The sequence below is a fragment of the Sapajus apella genome, unplaced genomic scaffold, assembly GCF_009761245.1.
Source record: "Sapajus apella isolate SASKATOON/1434 unplaced genomic scaffold, GSC_monkey_1.0 scaffold70, whole genome shotgun sequence".
Lineage (NCBI taxonomy): Eukaryota > Metazoa > Chordata > Mammalia > Primates > Cebidae > Sapajus > Sapajus apella.
This window is the reverse complement of record NW_022437010.1, coordinates 3,375,455-3,394,173: the sequence shown is the minus strand read 5'-3', so window position 1 is coordinate 3,394,173 and position 18,719 is coordinate 3,375,455. Positions and strand designations below refer to the sequence as shown.

Sequence of the window (18,719 nt, the reverse complement as noted above, 5' to 3'; positions counted from 1 at the left end):
ACATCACAGAGCCACCAGTCCAGCCCTAAGCTAACTCTAAACTCTGCATTATTGTGATAGAAAATTACACGCTTGTTAAATCCACTATTTTTCAGATATCTGTCACTATTAACTAAATACATTCTTTACTGATATACATAGGTATTCAGTAACTATTCCATAAAGCACTGCATGAATAAAGTTTGCTAAAAACTAAATTATACACGTTAATTAACAGGACTATATACTCTATAAGCATGTCTAAATATTTGTTGACTACCATGAGTCTCTGCTCTGCTCCACACGCAAAAGGCCATAATAGTTCCTGTAAGGCTAGAAAGACAGCGGCACAGAGGACAAGGCCTTTGCCCACTGACACTATTACATTAATACTCATTGGAAGGACTCCACCTGAAAGGTGAGATCCTTAGCAATCTCTGTCCATAATGTTCATTGGAATCAAGGGAAAAACAGTTTGGATAAAGTCGGGAGAAAGACAGTCAACTGTCCTTAAATACTAACGAAAACAAACAGAGACCTTAAAATAGCTTAACAGTGCATCAATAATTTAAGTAATGCTGCCACCATGTGGTACTTATTCCCTTCTTTCACAAATAAAATTTTATGAAGGAAAAGGTCATTGTTGCCATAGACATTAAGTTTTTTAAACATATAAGCAACTTGAGCTTTAAGTGCTAGCCAGTTTTTCCTAAACTGACCTATATTTAAATGGTACAGAAAAGATAAAGCTTCCGGAAGGTACCATCAGCTCTGCTTCACCACTCTTCTCTGTCTAACCATGCCACTTTGGGCAAAGACCACATCTGGTATCACTGTTTCAGCCAAGACAGAAAAGAAGTATAAATAGGCCGGGCATGGTGGCTCATGCCTGTAATCCCAGCACTTTGGGAGGCTGAGGCAGGAGGATCACCTGAGGTCTGGAGTTTGAGACCAACCTGACTAACATGAAGAAACCCCGTCTCTACTAAAATTAGAAAATTAGCTGGGCATAGTGGGGCATGCCTGTAATCCCACCTACTTGGGAGACTGAGGCAGGAAAATCACTTGAACCTGGGAAACGGAGGTTGCAGTGAGCCAAGATCATGCCACTGCACTCTAGCCTAGGCAACGAGAGTGAAGCTTGGCCTCAAAAAAAAAAAAAAAAAAAAAAAGAATTATAAATAATGCAGATGTATATTCAAACCTAAAGCCTCTAAAACAAGTTGAGGTTTTTCCTTCTAATTTGAGAGGAGATATTAGTGTGCAATAGACAGAAAAGGCAGTTGAGCCTGAGATACAGGAAAGTTACTGTGCTGCTCTAAACCCTGGGGAAGACCCATTGGGGAGGGAAGACCAATTGGTCTTGTGTTGGTCACTGTGTGAAAAGATTGGGTCAAGTACTTTTCAAGAAAAGCAACTCAAACTTAGCTGATGAAATGTTCTTCAGCCCTTCAGAGACCACTCTTCAATAATAAAGACCATTCTTCAAAGCACTATAAGAATGAAGGATAGGACTATGTCTGTCTTGTTAACCGGTATATCATCAGTTCCTGATATTACGCCTCACATAAAATAAGTGCTAAACACATTTTGTTTGACTTTATATAATCAGCTGCTACACTGCAAGCTGTTTTGACCTTGTTAAATTTGTGGTAAATTATTATACAGACTTAGAAAATGAATACAGTGCTCCATAGAGAAGTAAATTAGGGTGACATGCTAGAGTGTACTGGTGACTGCTTCGGATTAAAGGGCCAGAGGTGATATTTAACCTGCAATCTAAACCAAAAATAATGAGCCATGCGAATAATGAGAAGTAGCAGCATTTTAGGAAGATGGAATTGCTGATGCTATAACAATAGTAATGTGTTAAAGAAAAAGGAAGCATTGTGGCTGAAACACAAGGAGTGAAGAGTTTTGTACAATAAAGTGTGAGAGACGAGTAGAAGTCAGAGACCATCCAGGATTCTTCACTACAGCCAAGGAGCCCTAGTGCACTGTCCCTGTAAAGAAAAGCCACAGTGGGAGGAGGCTAAGCAAGGGTGTGGTCTGATCAGATTTACACACCATTTAGCTACCATAAAGGAAAGGTAATTTCACAAAGACTGAAATCCAGGAGATCAAGTAGGAGCCTACTGCAGATGTCCAGGTGAGGGCTGACCGTGAGCTGGGTTGGGATGGGGGTAGTGGCAAGAAGGATAAGTAGAGAAATTCAAGATGTTTTGGAGGTACATTTGTTGATAGTATGGTTGCTGAAGTAAGGTAAAAAGAAGAAAATATAGCTCCCACATTTAAGAATAACTAAATACACACTCTATACATGGAAAACTCAAATTTTAAGAACATATTTATAAAACATGCTGTAAAAAACTTATAGCAAGTTTGTATAGAAATTTCCACTTTTTCCTCCTTCTTCTTTTTTTTTTTTTTTTGAGACCAGCCCGATCTCGGCTCACTGCAACCTCCACCTCCTGAGTTCAAGAGAATCTCCTACCTCAGCCTCCCAAGTAGCTGAGACTACAGGCACATGCCACCACGTTCGGCTCATTTTTAAATTTTTTTTTTTTAGTAGGGACAGGGCTTTGCCATGTTGGCCAGGCTGGTCTCAAACTCCTGACCTCAAGTGAAAATGCCCACCTCGGCCTCCCAAAGTGCTGGGATTACAGGCGTGAGCCATCTCGCCTGGCCTAAACTTTCTTCTTACTAAGGAATTGGTAATCATCTTGACACAGCATGGTAAAGGAATAGTCTCTGGATAATTTTCTCCCACATTAGTCTTATTTCAAATAAGAATAAATAATAATGACAAATAAATAAATGATTAAAAAGATCAAAAAGACTTTTCAAAAATTTTCAAATGATGATGTGGTATAATCAGATTGTGGGAATTTACTGCTTAATGAACAATGAACCAATTATACATGTTAATTAACATATATGTTAATTAACATCAACATGTTAATCAACATGTTAATTGACCCAATTATACACGTTAATTAACATATTAACTGAAACAATTATGCATGCCAGTTAACATGTATAATCTGTTATACATTAACACGTATAAGAAACTTGGTTATTTACCTAGTTAATTCCTAGGTACCAGACAATATTCTAAGATGCACATACCCGGTGAAGTATTATGCAGTTTTTGAGTCACAACATCTTTTTATTTCTATTTTTTTTGAGATGAAGTCTTGCTCTGTCACCCAGGCTGTAGTGCAATGGTGCTATCTTGGTTCACTACAACCTCCGCCTCCCAGGTTCAAGCGATTCTCCTGCCTCAGCCTCTGGAGCAGCTGGGATTACAGGTGCCAGCCACCACACCTAGCTAATTTTTGTATATTTAGTAGAGACAGGGTGTCACCGTGTTGGTCAGGGTGGTCTTGAACTCCTGACCTCATGATCTTCCTGCCTCGGCCTTCAAAGTGCTGGGATTGCAGGTGTGAGCCACTGTGCCCGGGGGAGTCACAGCATCTTTTGCACTCAGAAATGGTTATCTATCTAATGCAACAGCTCTAGCCCTCTATCTTGACTGCCCTGTAACAACTGGGTTTATTAAAAGGTTCTCTCCTTTCGGCATGTTTATACATTCTGACTGGTAAGTCTCATTTGCAAAAAAACTCCAACTTACACAGAATCACAGAATTGTTTGTGTAACACCATTTACCATCCCAACAGTAGTTTGAGAAGTTACTGCTCAAAGCACAGCGAACCAATTATACATGTACAAAGCTACAGTAGTATGAAGCAGGATGTTCGTGTATCAGTATCGCTGGAATATAGCATGTAAGGTAAAGAGTGGCAGGTGGTTAAGCTAGAAAAGCAGAGGCCAGGTCATAGAACAATGCTGTGACTTTATCCTGCTGACAGAAACATTACCAAAGGGTTTTAAAAAGTGAAACAATGTGGCGCCGGGCGCGGTGGCTCAAGCCTGTAATCCCAGCACTTTGGGAGGCTGAGGCGGGTGGATCACGAGGTCAAGAGATCAAGACCATCCTGGTCAACACGGTGAAACCCCGTCTCTACTAAAAATACAAAAAATTAGCTGGGCATGGTAGCGCGTGCCTGTAATCCCAGCTACTCAGGAGGCTGAGACAGGAGAATTGCCTGAACCCAGGAGGCAGAGGTTGCGGTGAGCCGAGATCGCGCCATTGCACTCCAGCCTGGGTAACAAGAGCGAAACTCCGTCCCAAAAAAAAAAAAAAAAAAAAAAAAAGTGAAACAATGTTAGATTCCTCTGGCAGCAGGGTGAAAACTGGATTTGACTTGGTTGATAAAGCAGGCACACCTGTCAGAGAGAATGGACATTTACGAGGTAACCATCTAGGTAACATCTAGAAGATGTGGTCACTGAATGTGGAACCTATAAGAAAGGAAATAGCCAAGGATAACTCTCAGGTTTTAATTTGACTGCTTGAGTGACTACTGATGTCTCAATTGAGGAAAAAAAATACAGAAAAGAGGTCTGGAAAACTCAGACCCATCAATCTCTAAAATCCCTTTTTTTCCCCACAATATCTCATTTTATAGATTAAAAACACCCAAGATCAACAGACATGAAATACCCTAGAGTAGGCACCAGAACTTATGTCTCCTGCTGTTTAGTCCTGAACTTATCCCACTAGAAACAAGCATTTTTATAATTTTTCAAAATTTTTACTTCATATATTTTATGAACACATAAACTGAAATCGGATTTTAAAACTGGGGAATTTCTCTTCTGTATAATAACACACTAACAATTAGGGAAGTACTTTTATAAAATAAGTTTAAATACTCACCTCAAATTCTTTTACAAAATAACGAGTTTCTCCTTGAATAACTGGTCTGTGATCCAAAAGCCTTGAATGAATTTCTCCAAGATCTATAAAGATAAAATGAAATTCAGGGTTAATCCATGGTAAATGGCATAATCTCTAGCTTGTTTTATTCTCTCCCTTCCCCACGAAGATATGAAGGTTAAAATCCAGTTTAGACTATGGACTAAGAAGAAATCTCATCCACTGCCAGTTCATGTGTACACTGATACAACTACTTTTCAGAACAATCTTTCAATAGCTAATAAAGTTGAAGACCTGTATACCTAGCATTTTCACACATAGGTGTGTAGCCTAGAAAACTCTTGCACAAATGAATAAGGCCATTTATACATGTTTATTACAGCACTGGTATAACATCAAAAGAAAAAAAGGGAAACACTTTCATCATACTCATACAGCGGAATTCTATAAATCAGCAACTAAAAATAAATACACCAGACTTACACTTATCAACATAAATATAATAAAAAATGTAATACATATTTTATAATAAATATAATTAAAAAGCAAGTTTCAGAAGGATTAAAGCCATTTACATAAACCTCTAAAATATTCAAAATACTTCCTTTTGATATAGAGACATATAGAAGCAACAAAACTACAAAGAAATGCATCATAATAATACACACCAAATTGCAGATAGTGGCTACCTTAAGAGGAGGGAGGAGAATGAGTGCAATCAGAGCAAGACACAGTGGGGCTTTTGTTTATTAAAGTGGGTGGTGAATGTTCATTGAAAGTCTCGTTTTCATAAGTCTGAAAAAGTCTTTAAGAAATGAAGGTCTAAATTTAAGTCTTTTGGTGAGTCAGTTTATGATTCTTAGTTACAACTATGTAGTTTAAAATGTAAATCTCAAAATTCTTTGAGAAATTAAATCTGAGTAAGGATATGTATTATTTATTCATGTTCATTCATGTTCTCCAAATTTTTCATTTTTGCAGACATACGATGGGCAGATTTCAATTGTCTATTTTAGTGAATTTTATTAGGACATATCTTCTTAAGTATGCCAAGCAGAAAAAAACACGAATGAATACAAGCACTGTACATAACTAACTCGTATATATAAAGAACTACAACTCAACTGTCAAAGACTTTCCCGCAGGAAACAGCGTTGTGAGCTTTAGGAATCAAACCTAATGCCGGTTCCGTGACAATCTAGGTTGTAACCTTCTTCCAGCTCAAAGCACACAGGACACATGTACATTTCTAAACGTGAATGGCTCTTTACGGTGTTATAGAGCGCTTTCATAAGTGTATCTCACTTACTCCTCGCACCACCAGGGACAGACCGGGTAGGAGAGTAGACAAAGCCAATGACCCGAAGTCACTCAACTCCTAAGCGACTGCCTCCCGCCGCCCAGGTCCAGTGCCCTTTACCCTACACGTCGGTGGCGAGGTTGCCCAGAGGTTCTGCCCCCAGGGGTCCTGACCTTGGGGAATGGACGGGGGCGGGCCTGATGGCTCAGGCTACGGCAGAGGAAAGTGGGGAAGCACGAGGAGTTAGGCTGGTTGGCTGCAGTGGGACGCATCTGGCGCGGGGAAAAAGACTGGGACCGGCCACGACTCCCCCGCCCCGCACAAACGCACGCGCGCCAGCCCGGGAGCCAGGGGTCGGCCCGGGTCAGAGGGCGCCGCCTGGGAGGTGGGGCTACGCTGGGATCCACCAGGAACTACAGCTCTGAGACTCCGTACCCTTGATAATGAGGTGCGCTGAGCCCGCGGTTCCCAGGGAGTCCCTCTTCTTGCTGCCACCGCCCGCGGCGGCCTCACAACCCACAGGGGTCTCTGTCCCTCCGCCACTCATCCCGACCGGTTCCGCCCACCCGCGGACGCGCTGCGCCTGCGCAAACGTGGCTGCCAGCTTACAAGACGCGCGCCGGTTTTTTTGCGTCATCACAGGGCGCCGGAGAAATTGAATCTACCCAGAGGGCGATTCCGGAAAGGCGCCTGCTGTGTAGCCAGGATGTGAACTGGCAGAAGCTCGTGCCGCCATGCTGGATCAGGGCGGATGCTGCTGGAATAGGAAGGTGTTTGAACATTGGAGCTAAACTCAGAGCCCTGGTTATTTGACTCAAAGCTGGTGCATTCCAATACAGTTGTCTTCCCTTATCTGCTGAAAATACAGTCCAAGACCCCCAGTGGATACCTGAAACTGCATATAGTACCGAACCATGTATATACTGTGTTTTTTTCTGTATATACATATAAAGTTTAATTTATAAACTAGAAACAGTAAGAGATTAACAATAATAGAACAACTTAATAAAAGTTATGTGAATGTGGTCTCTCTCTCAAAATATCTTATTGTACTGTCCTACAGTTAATGAAACCACAGAAAGTGAAACCTCAGCTAAAGGAGGACTATTGTATAGCAAAGCCAATCAGCTGGGGGCTGTTTCCCTACTATGCCATGAGAGTCGCAGACTATTCTTGCCTTTCTTTTTAGACACGTGATTCCTTGAATGCTTTTCTTGCTCCTTCTACCTGTTCAATTCAGTAAACTTTATGCTCTGTAATAAAGAATTCGACTGGACTTTGATTCTGGTTCCTGGGAAGTACCCTCAATCCTTAGAATTTCCCAAGTGATAGGAGTGTCTTTGTTATTCACGGTGGGCCTCTGGGAATACATCTGAGTTTACGTTAAAAAGATGACTCGTGGAAGACCCAAGATGATTTCAGAATGGAAGCTGGCCATGCCAGAAAAGCCAACCATGTGTTTAGAGGGCTTAGGCTTTGAGCCACATAACCAGGCCCACCTCTGGGGAGCAGATTGGGGCTGGAGATTGAGCTGAGCCATGTGGCCAATGATTTAATTAACTATGCCTACATAATGGAACCCCAGTTAATACTCTGGACATGGAAGCTCACGTGATCTTCCTGGTTGGTAATCATTCAACAAAGTGCCTGGAAGGTGAAGAGTTCCTGAGGACACGTAAGCTTCTATTTGGGAAACTTCCCACACCTCTCCCTATGCATCTTTTCATTTGGCTGGTTCCTGATATGTGTCCTTTATAGTAAAACTGTAACTGTAAGGATAGCACTTTCTTGAGTTCTGTGAGTCATTCTGTGAAACCTGAGGGAGTAAAGCAAATAGCAATGAAGTATCATGTGTAGAGAGAAGCTGCATGGGTGAGAACGGAGGCTCCCTAGCAGTCAGTGCTCAGGCCCTAGGCATATGACAGAGACAGCTAGTCAGAAGTGCAGGTGGCCTGGGAACCCCAGAGCTTGTGGCAGGTGTCTGAAGGGCAGTCTTGAGGAGGATCATGTTTTGACTTCTGAAGTCCATGCTAACTTTGGATAGCACTGTAGTTTAACAAACACTTACATGGCACTTGCTACATGCCAGGTAATACTGTAAGTGCTCTACAAATTTGCATTCATTTAATCCTCATGACTGCCCTTTGAAGTAGTTATTATTGTTGTCCTCATTTTACAGATGAGGAGGCTGAGGCACAGAGAGATTAAATGACGTCCTGACTTGCATGTGGCAGAAATAACTGTTTCTGTGTATGTGCTTAAGTATAGGTGGTGGGTGAGGAGAGAGTGGGAAAGGGAGATTTGGAGAGAAGGAAGAGAGAAGCCATATTAACAGGCCACATGGGCTTTTCTTGTTTTCATTCAAAAACATTTAACAAGTATGTTACTGATCAGCTTCTATGTACCCGGCATAGTGCTAGGAGCTAAGATATAGTTGTGAACAAGACTGATGCAGCCTTTTCCTTTCCTCATGGAGCCTACAGGGTAGCTAACACTAAATAAGTACACAATTACTTTTCTTCAAGTCTGTTGCTTGTAGCCTGTGAATATGTATTCTAGCCATTTGATAACACACTTTTGAGTTGTATTGTTCTCGAGATGGTGAGGTCCAGCATATGCCTTTGTTCTCTCTCCACTTTTGCAGACATCTTTACACTGCAGCTCAAACAGCTAGGAGATTGAGAAACAACACTGGCAGGGCCATTTCACCTGGCACATTCAGCTGCTTGAGTGTGTCCTTGGTCTTTGACCCATGATATCTCAAGAGTTTTGAGACTAAAATGGGACTCTTATCCTCTCCCTGAAGGTCTTGTATTATCTCTTATTGTCTCTGGATTGACGAGACTTTTGCCATATTTTTAAATGAAATTTTTATTGAGATATTTGTAGATTCTCACAGAGTTTCCTTCTACACTTTTCCTGGTTTCCCCAATGGTAACATCACAATCATGATATTGACATTGATACAATCCACCAATGTTATTCGGATTTCACCAGTTTTCCTTGTATTCACTGTGTGTGTATATGTTTAACTTTACGCAATTTTATTACCTGTAGATTGATGCATCTATCATCACAGTCCACATACTGACCAGTACGGATGCCGTAAGGATCCTGTTAAGGTACCTTCATACCACATTTACCTTCCTCCCTGTCCCCACCCTGACTTCTGGCAACCTATCATCTGTCCTCTATTTCTAAAAATTTTTCACATAAAAAATATTATAGAAATGAAACCATACATTAAGTACCTTTATGTTTTTAACAATAGCTGTTATCACATCATAACCTCTATACAAGATTGGAGAATCAATATCATATACAAATATAACCATGGGATTGTAAAGGGATTTTTCCAATTACTGTACTTTTTGAGAGTCAAGACATCTAAATCATGGAGATGTTGTCAATTTAGTAGAAGTAAAGTTCTGATTTTGGGGGAAATTATTTGCTGTACTCCCATATTGAATCTTGTCAAAATTAAAAAATAAATGAGTAATTACATGTATACCAAGAACAAAATTAAAATTTATTCCTTAGTATAAGCCCCTCAAGGGAAGCATAATTGGCACAGGGCGGGAGATGGAGGGACTCCTATGTTTATTTTGTGCTCTATCAAATCCATTCCATGAGATTTCCTCTGCAACATTTTCTATTGACATTATTTCTTATCTTCTTTAACCTATTTTAGAAATCGGTTAAAAAATTTAAAAATGCAGGGACATAGATGAACCTGGAAACCATCATTCTCAGCAAACTGACACAAGAACAGAAAATCAAACACCATATGTTCTCACTCATAAGTGGGTGTTGAACAATGAGAACACATGGACACAGAAAGGGGAGCATCACACACTGAGGTCTGTAGGGGGCGACTAGGGGAGGGACAGTCGGGGGTAGAGAGTTGGGGAGGGATAACATGGGGAGAAATGCTGGATACAGGTGATGGGGGAATGGAGGCAGCAAACCACATTGCCATGTATGTACCTATGCAACAATCCTGCATGTTCTTTACATGTACCCCAGAAATATATATATATATATATATATATGTATATATATATGTAAAAAATTTTAAATGCAATAACTGATTAAGGCAAAGGAGGAAAAAAGAGTAGATGGTCTATTGGATGAGGTACTAAATATTACTATGTAGAGCAGTCTCATAGTTTTTAAAATGTGGCCAAGTGCAATGGCTCACGCCTGTAATCCCAGCACTTTGGAAGGCTAAGGGGGGCTGGGGTTCGAGACCAGCCTGACCAACACGGTGAAAACCTGTCTCTACTAAAAATACAAAAATCAGCTGGGTGTAGTGGTGGACGCCCGCAATCCCAGCTACTTGGGAGGCTGAGGCAGGAGAATCGCTTGAACCTGGGAGGCAGAGGTTGCAGTGAGCTGAGATGGTGCCATTGCACTCCAGCTTGGGTGACAGAGTGAGACTCTGTCTCAAAAAAAAAAGTTTTGGAAATGCTTAGGGCACACTGGGCATGAAAGCCAGTTTAGTGTGAAGTAGCACACTTTGTATGAGCATTAGCGATCTTCTAGGCTGCAGCAACTTTATAATCCAGTACTGAATCTTCCTGTACCAAATGCTGCTAGCTCCCCCTAGAGAAGCTGCTGGGGTAGCTCCATAATTCACAGAACATGCATGTCTTACTGCAAGAGCTACCACGAAAGTAACTGCTCCGGTGACAGACCCAACCCATTGGAACACAGAATGCATTCCATCCACCACACTGGGCATACCTTCATTAAAATGGACTCAACTGTTCAAAAAGGAATGCATGAGTTTTTGTGTGCATTTAGCTCGTTCTGTGTGTGCCTGTCACCTAAGCTTTAGACAAGTGTAGAACGGTGCTTCTCACTGTATGGTCATCACAGCAGCAATATTAGAATCCTCCTGAATCAGAAACTCGAATTAGATCCCAGAAATCTGTGCTTTGAGAAGCCCCAGGTGATTCCCATGCATGCTAAGGTCTGAGAACCAGTGCTTTATTGCAATGTCTATTGCCTGTTCCCTCAGCCTCTGATGATGAGAGTCAATGATAGAGTTATTTTATCCAAGTAACAGGGCTCAAGTCAAATGGTGAAAATGGTCAGGAACTGGAAACCTCATGAGGTCAATCTGGGAGTTTAAAACTTCTAAGGGTTTTTAAGACAAGGTATGTCTGTTGCAGAAGGTCAGGAAAAATGGGGATGGAAGAGAAGGATAATTTACATTACATGAACAGACTAGTTCATCGACTGCACCAAAGAAGCTTTGGAATTTGTAATCAGGTGGCTGGAAGTTTCTCTTCTTGGTCAAAGCAAGCCTGCGGCCTTGTTGTTTAGAGCTATGCCTTGTCAAATTAGTGGTATGGGTACTGTATTTCAAACTTAACTTGGACAGACAGGCCTGCCAGGCACAAATTTCTCAAGCAGATGATGTTGGGGAGGACAAAAATTATCCACTGCAAGACTTCGAGGACAGATGACACTCAGCAGGAATGGCAAGCCAAATCTGCAGGAGCCATAATACAATTGGTCAGCCCTAGGGACCTGGCCTCCTTGAAGTGGAAGAGACAGCATGAATGAGCCATCAGATTAACTCACTGGGCTGGAAAAGATCCAATGCTTTCATTACCCCCAAAGAAACAAGTTTAAAAGATTAAAATATTCCTAAAAGAATCATGATAATGGAAGCAGAAATCCTTGAGATAACAGCAAAAATGGCCAGCATCTCAAATTCTCCTGCCTTCCCACTTGCCTTCTTTTGACCTCCCTTCCTTAAGTGAAAGGTGAGTTTTGCTAGATTAGGTAGCAGTTGGAATTAGTTTTATTTGCTAGCAGTATTGGGAATAAAGGCAAAGCCTGCAGGAATGTGGGCGCCAGCAACAAGTAATCATTATTGCAAAATCAAATTCCCCATCTTATCTCTGATATGCCTGTATGTAACCCTAGAGCTGGGCTTCACAGTGTTATAAATCCAGCATACAAGACACAGAGCAGTGGGACATGGAGCCCCTTGTGTATCTAAAAGCTCTGCCCAGCAAGAGAGATATATGATGGTAACTTTCTCCCCATCGCTTTTGCAATAAAATTCACCCAGTGCTCCAGGAAGAGTTAGGAATGTAATTCAGCTTCAATAAATCAAGACTAAAATTAAGATGGCCAGATATGTAGCAGCCTGCTCAGGTGTATGGAGAATTTGAAATTTAGTGCCCTGGTAATGGGTAGTAGCAGATTATCTAATTATAGAGAGAAAGAAGAAATATTGCTCTCTGGGGTAAAAAGCTAAATACTCTAATCCATTAAACTACCACATCTCTGCCAAAGCTAGATTAATATTAAAGTTCATGTACCATCTGACTTTTTAAAAAGGAATTAAGTCAAATATTAGAAAAAAAAATGAAAAAAGCTATAGTTCACAATATTTCTAATTTGACCACTTGTCAAATAGTGTATTTTGAGTGTGATATACATGTACCTGATTATAAAAGAATTCTATTCCGTCCTAACAATATATCTGCTTAAATTTTTATCAACATATCTTGAAGCTATTCTGGACAGACTTCCAGCGGGGTGCTCATAAATTACTTTTTTTTTTTTTTTTTTAAGACGGAGGTTTGCTCTTGCTGCCCAGGCTGGAGTGCAGTGGCACGATCTTGGTTCACTGCAATCTCTGCCTCCCAGTTTCAAGTGAGTCTCCTGCCTCAGCCTCCAGAGTAGCTGGGACTACAGGTGAGCGCCACCATGCCTGGCTAATTTTTTCTTTTTCTTTTTTTCTTTTTTTTTTGAGACAGTCTCACTCTGTCGCCAGGTGCCAGGCTGGAGTGCAATGGCGCAATCTCGGCTCACTGCAACCTCCATTTCCCGGGTTCAAGCAATTCTCCTGCCTCAGCCTCCCAAGTAGCTGGGACTACAGGCGCACACCACCACGCCCAGCTAATTTATGTATTTTAAGTAGAGATGGGATTTCGCCATATTGGCCAGGATGGTCTCGATCTCTTGACCTCGTGATCCGCCTGCCTCAGCCTCCCAAAGTACTGGGATTACAGGCATGAGCCACTGTGCCCGGCCCCAGTTTTTTCTATTTTTAGTAGAGACGGGGTTTCACCATGTTGGCCAAGATGTTCTTGATCTTCTTACCTTGTGATCCGCCTGCCTTAGCTTCCCAAAGTGCTGGGATTACAGGTGTGAGCCACCGTGCCCGGCCACAAATTACATATTTAAGGCGGCACTGACAGTGTGACACACTGGCAGTTGGTGATTGTTCACATCCATTCTACTCCTCCCTTCCTCCCTTCTTCATCCCTGTGGGAGATCTAATGTGCCTATTACTGACTGTTGTTAACTGTGGGTTCAGGTATAATTGGGTGGGGTGGAAGATAAATGGAAGATCAAGGTGTAACTGGGAGTAAACATGAGAATTCCTGCATATCTATTAAAAACTTAGTGAATAATCTTATTGCTGAACTGGGGGTGGGAGATGGGTGTTTAACTGGGAAGTCAGGTCGTGGATGGACGATTATGTCATTCTTGAAGCTCTCGCACGTTTTCGACCATGTTGTGACAGTAGTTGCGTGAGAAGAGACTCACAACCACAGAACTACACAAAATACGTCATGGTCTCTTGGATGCTTGGGTATAACCGCAAGCATTGTTGTGGTTGTTTGATATTGTTCTCATTCTATAATTTCTATTTGTTTAAAAACTAGCTTTTATTCTAATTAATGAAAAAAATTCATGGATGTTTGACTCTAGAATGATTCTTCCCTACTTGGAATTTTTGGTCTATTCCTGAAAGTAACACATGGAATAGGGACATGTATCTAATCAGGGCAGTTGAATCAAATCCAGCGAACATAGCAGCAGATTGTCTTCCATTTTTGAAATCATACAGTTCCCATTTCAGACATGGTCTAACCGAGGTGGTAGTTAGCATGTGGATTAGTCTCTGCCTCCTCTCTAGCTCCTAAGTTAACATGAGGTCATATTAATGTTGTAAAATTCCCGGTACAGAGCTCAGAACATATTAAATACTCAGTACATGATATCTAATTATTTGCTTTCAAAGAATGCTGAGTGGCTGGCAGCCTCCCAAAGAGTGCTCTCTATATCCTGTTTCAGGAATGTGTTCACAGACCATTGGATTGTAAACTTCATGAGGGCAGGGATGTGACACTGTTATCTGCAGGGTCTAGCAGAGCGTCTGTTACACAGTATGACCTAAGTAATATTTGGGTTATCATTGACTGGTCGGTGCTATAGCCTTCTGGGAATTACAGAAAGAAAATCCTTGGAAAGGCGCTTTCACTTTTTGGAAGGAAGAGCTTGCACAAAGATAGCTGCACTCTCTTTTAGACAGATCTCATCAATCTTTTTTTTTTTTAAGGGACGGGATCTCACTCTGTTGCCCAGGCTGGGATCCAGTGGCACAATCATAGCTCACTGTAATCTCACATCCTGGGCTTAAGCAATCCTATTGCTTCAGCCTCCCAAAGCAATGGGATTACAGGTGTGAGCCACCGCATCTGGCTCATTGATCTATTAGAAACAAAATAAGAAAGACAGCGTGGTCCTTTTTTTCCCAACAGCTTGAAAGATGTGAGAATCAGAGACTTTTAAACGGGTAATGTCAATTCGTGATTTATCAAAATCTCAAGATGCTCTGCCACCGTTTTGATCTCAGATAGGCTCACGTGAAGCAGGTTGGTACCTCAGGGATTACTGGCAGGTGAGAAAAGTCTTAATAGTTTGACTTTATAATTTTACAATCTTCCATTGCAGTTTATCCTTTACTTGTAACGTTTGACATATTAGGCACAGTGCTGGGTAACTTTTATACATTCTCGCTGCAAATTAAATGAGATCAGTCATGTTTACCCCTATTTCATATGAGGAATTCCATGTGCAGTAACTTGAGCAAGGTCTCATAGTTAATACACGGTGAGGCTACTGTGCTCGACTTCACTGCTTCCCCCCACCCCTTCCAGTTGCTTTACTGAATGATATTTCATGTATTACAACATTCACCATTTAAAGTGTACAAGTTAGACGTTTTCAGTATATTCCCAGAGTTGTGCAACCATTTCATTTATTCTTGAAATTATGTACCCATTTATTTCATCTCATATCTAGTGCAGCATTTTTCCAGGTTAGTTAAAACTGATTCCACAGTTAACTAAGCAGAATTTTATGGGCACCCCATGTAATGTAATTTATTGGTTAAGCTTGAGCCAGACATATGTGTTTGAATCTCAGTCCCTTGACTAGTGATTGTATGTTGGGCTAGTTCCCTACCTCTCTCTGCCTCAGCTTCCTTATCTGCAAAAGGAGATAATAAAGGAGTGAATTCACTTCAAGCACTTAGAATAGTGCCTGATACACACTAAATGCTCAATAAATGTTAGCTATTATTGTTGTTATTAAAAGTTTTAACAGATATTTTGGAAAGCTTTAACAGATCTTCAATGATAACTCTGCGCACTACAGGATCCTAAAATTAGCTTCTGAATCACGAAAATTAAATTGTCAGTAAATGTTAAGTGGTCAGTGGAAATTTTATTATATCCCAATTCTTTGCAAATTGATGATCCATGGAATGTCAGCAGTTTATTAACCAAATATCTTACACAGTTGATCAACTGGCACTCAGAAGGCATTTTCCCATTTCAGCGTTACTCACTGTGGCAGAGACAGCTAGTTGCCTATGCAGTATCCCTTTTCCTTCTTTTCTCATTGACAGAGCAGAGCTTAATTCCATTTGCCCTCTGAAGGACGACACATCTGGCCTCCTCCCAGCTGGAGTGGCCAAAGATATAAATAGATACAGCTGAACAGGGCTTACAGGAAAGGGCCTTCAGAGGAACTGAGAAGGTTGAGAGAGAGGAGCCTTTTGCTGTTCCCCTCTTCCTCTTTCTTTGGGTCTTAATCAGACTTGATGTCTTGAGCTCTGATGTTAACATTGGACCATATGTTGAACTTAAAAATGGAGGCCGGGTGCAGTGGCTCACGTCTATAATCCCAGCACTTTGGGAGGCCAAGGTGGATCACGAGGTTAGGAGTTCAAGACCAGCCTGGCCAACATGGTGAAACCCCGTCTCTACTAAAAATACATAAAATTAGCCAGGTGTGGTGGTGCGTAACTGTAATTCCAGCTTCTCTGGAGGCTGAGGCAGGAGAATCGCTTGAACCCAACAGGTGGAGGTTGTGGTGAGCAGAGATCGTGCCACTGCACTCCAGCCTGGGTGACACAGCGAGACTCCATCTAAAAAAAAAAGAATGGAAACCACTAGTTCAGTATGGAGCAGCAGAAACAGGAGCCGGAGGCTTCACACCAAAGGTGGGCTATCTTCTAACTTCTTTTATAAGAGAGAAAAACAACCCACTTTGATGTTATTAGGTCTTTCTGCAATATACAGCTGTACCTGTAACATATATGTGTAATTTACACTTACACTTTTCTTAGTCGGCTCAAAAGGAACTTAAAAGAACAGTACATTATTTTAACAGATTTTAAGCACCGACTGTGGTGTGCCAGTGATTGTTCTGATGGCTGGATAAACAAGGGAAAATATAGTCTTTGCTCTCAAGAAATTACTAAGTCTGGCAGAAGAAACAGATACGTAATCAAAAACAGTACAATGATGCCAGTGCCAGAATCAGAGGCCAGGGGTGGGACAGACTTGACTTCCACGAGGACATTGACAAAGTAGAATACAGAAGAGGTTATCAAGTGAGAAGGAAAGCATATTTCAGGCAAGTGCCTGACAGAAATGACCCAAGAAGCACAGCAGAAATTCTATAAGGAAATGAATTATTTTGATCTGAATGCTGAGAATATTATTTAAACCTTGGCTGCAGAAGCCAGGTCTTTATCTTTTGACCATCCCTCATCCTCCAAGATCTAAGTTAGTGGCGGAAAGCCCTGGTACTTGGTGGTACCAAGTAATACTTGTTCCATTCATGCTTTGCACAATAAAGAACTACCTAGCACACTGAAGGATCAGAGGAGTAAGACACAGGAAGAAGTGGAAAAAGGGGTCACTTGACAAAGACTTGGTTTCCCTCTCTGGCCTCCTGCCCTTTCCTCACCGCTGACTTAAAATGAAGGAAAAGAGTGAAATGGGATGAGAATGCTGGGTGGCCTATTTCCTATTGCCACTATCTGTCCTGCTTCAATCCTCCTGCTGACTGGGGGCGGGGGGAGCATGGAGAGAAGACAGACGTGTTGGGGTTAGGCGTAATTTGCAGCTGTGAGACATAACATGGCATGCTTATAGCAGGCCCAGTGGTTAGCATGAAAGGTACACAGACTTGGTCTGCCCCTGTAAGATACATAACAACTCCCACAATTAATTTGAAGCCTGTAGTCTCTGAACATACAGTTTTTAATTTAAAGAGCATGTCATAAAACTAAAAATACTCCTGAGGGCAATGAATTGTGAAATACATCATGTCAGAACTATCTTGATCTGTTATAATACACCAGAAGATGTGAAAGATATTGCGAGTTCCTTTCCAGACCACCGCAAAAAAGTGAGTATCACAACAAAGTGAGCTGAACACATTTTTCAGTTCCCCAGTCCATAGAAGTTATGTTTATAGTATACTGGAGTGTATTAAGTGTGCAACAGCATTATGTCTAAACCCACAATGTATGCACCTTAACTAAAAAATATCTTGTTGCTAAAAACTACATTAATGATCCCCTGAGCCTTTAGGAAGTCAACTCAAAACACGGCGGGTTTCGCCTCCATGTCGATCAGGGTGGTGGTGGCTGGAGGCTGGGGTGGCTGTGGTAGTTTCTTAAGACAACAATAGCCTGTGTTAGCAGGCATGAAAACAGTGTGCTAATCTCCTTTTCGTCTCCATCAGAGCTCTAGGGTAACCAGGTACATTGTCATTAAGCAGTAACATTTTGAGAGAAGTCTTTTTTTCTGAGCAATAGGTCTCAGCAGTGGGCTTCAGTAAACCATATTGTAAACAGATGTGCTGTCATCCAGGCTTTGTAGTGCCTTTTATAAAGCACAGGCAGAGTAGATTTAGCATAATTTATTTATTTTTTTGAGACGGAATCTCGTGTCACCCATGCTTGAGTGCAGTGGCACGATCTCGGCTCACTGCAACCTCTGCCCCCTGGGTTCAAGTGATTTCCCTGCCTCCGCCTCCTGAGTAGCTGGGATTACAGGCGCCTGCCACCTCACCCAGCTAATTTTTGTATTTTTAGTAGAGACAGGGTTTCACCATGTTGGCCAGGCTGGTCTCGAACTTCTGACCTTAAGTGATCCATCCGCCTACCTCACCCTGCCAGTGCTAGGATTACAGGCATGAGCCACTGCACCTGGCCAGATTTAGCATAATTCTTAAGGACCCTAGGATTTTTGGAATGATACATGAGCATTGGCTTCACCAGCTGCCTAATAGTGACTTCAAGTCACTACTCCCTAATAAGAAAGTCAGCTCATCCTTTGAAGCTCTGACTTCCAGGCGCTGACTTCTCCTCTCCAGCCATGAAAGTCCTACATGGTATCTTCTGCTAACAGCAGGCTGTTTCATATACATTGAGAATCTGTTGTTTGGTGCAGACACCGTCACCAATGATCTTAGCTAGATCTTAGTCTACATTAGCACTTGCGGCTTTACCTTGTATGTTATGGAGATGGTGTCTTTCC

General features: G+C 41.6%; 1 protein-coding gene and 1 long non-coding RNA gene across 5 annotated transcripts in view; one reads left to right on the top strand and one right to left on the bottom strand.

Annotated features, from left to right (window-relative positions):
• Window positions 1-6,670, bottom strand: part of BLOC1S5 (biogenesis of lysosomal organelles complex 1 subunit 5) — a 57,337-nt gene extending 50,667 nt beyond the window's left edge. Inside the window, exons 1-2 of one of the 4 annotated variants that reach the window (XM_032250009.1) lie at window positions 6,499-6,670; window positions 4,764-4,846 (exon numbers count right to left, since the gene is read on the bottom strand). In XM_032250009.1, the coding sequence (XP_032105900.1) occupies window positions 4,764-4,846; window positions 6,499-6,610 (195 nt within the window). In that variant the 5' untranslated portion in view covers window positions 6,611-6,670. The remainder of the gene's footprint in view (window positions 1-4,763; window positions 4,847-6,498) is intronic. The other 3 variants (XM_032250008.1, XM_032250006.1, XM_032250007.1) reach the window with 3 other exon arrangements.
• LOC116531300 lies at window positions 6,628-7,339 on the top strand. Its single transcript, XR_004260358.1, has 2 exons — window positions 6,628-6,979; window positions 7,127-7,339. It is a non-coding gene; the product is annotated as an uncharacterized LOC116531300 (long non-coding RNA).
• Window positions 7,340-18,719: the final 11,380 nt, after the last annotated feature.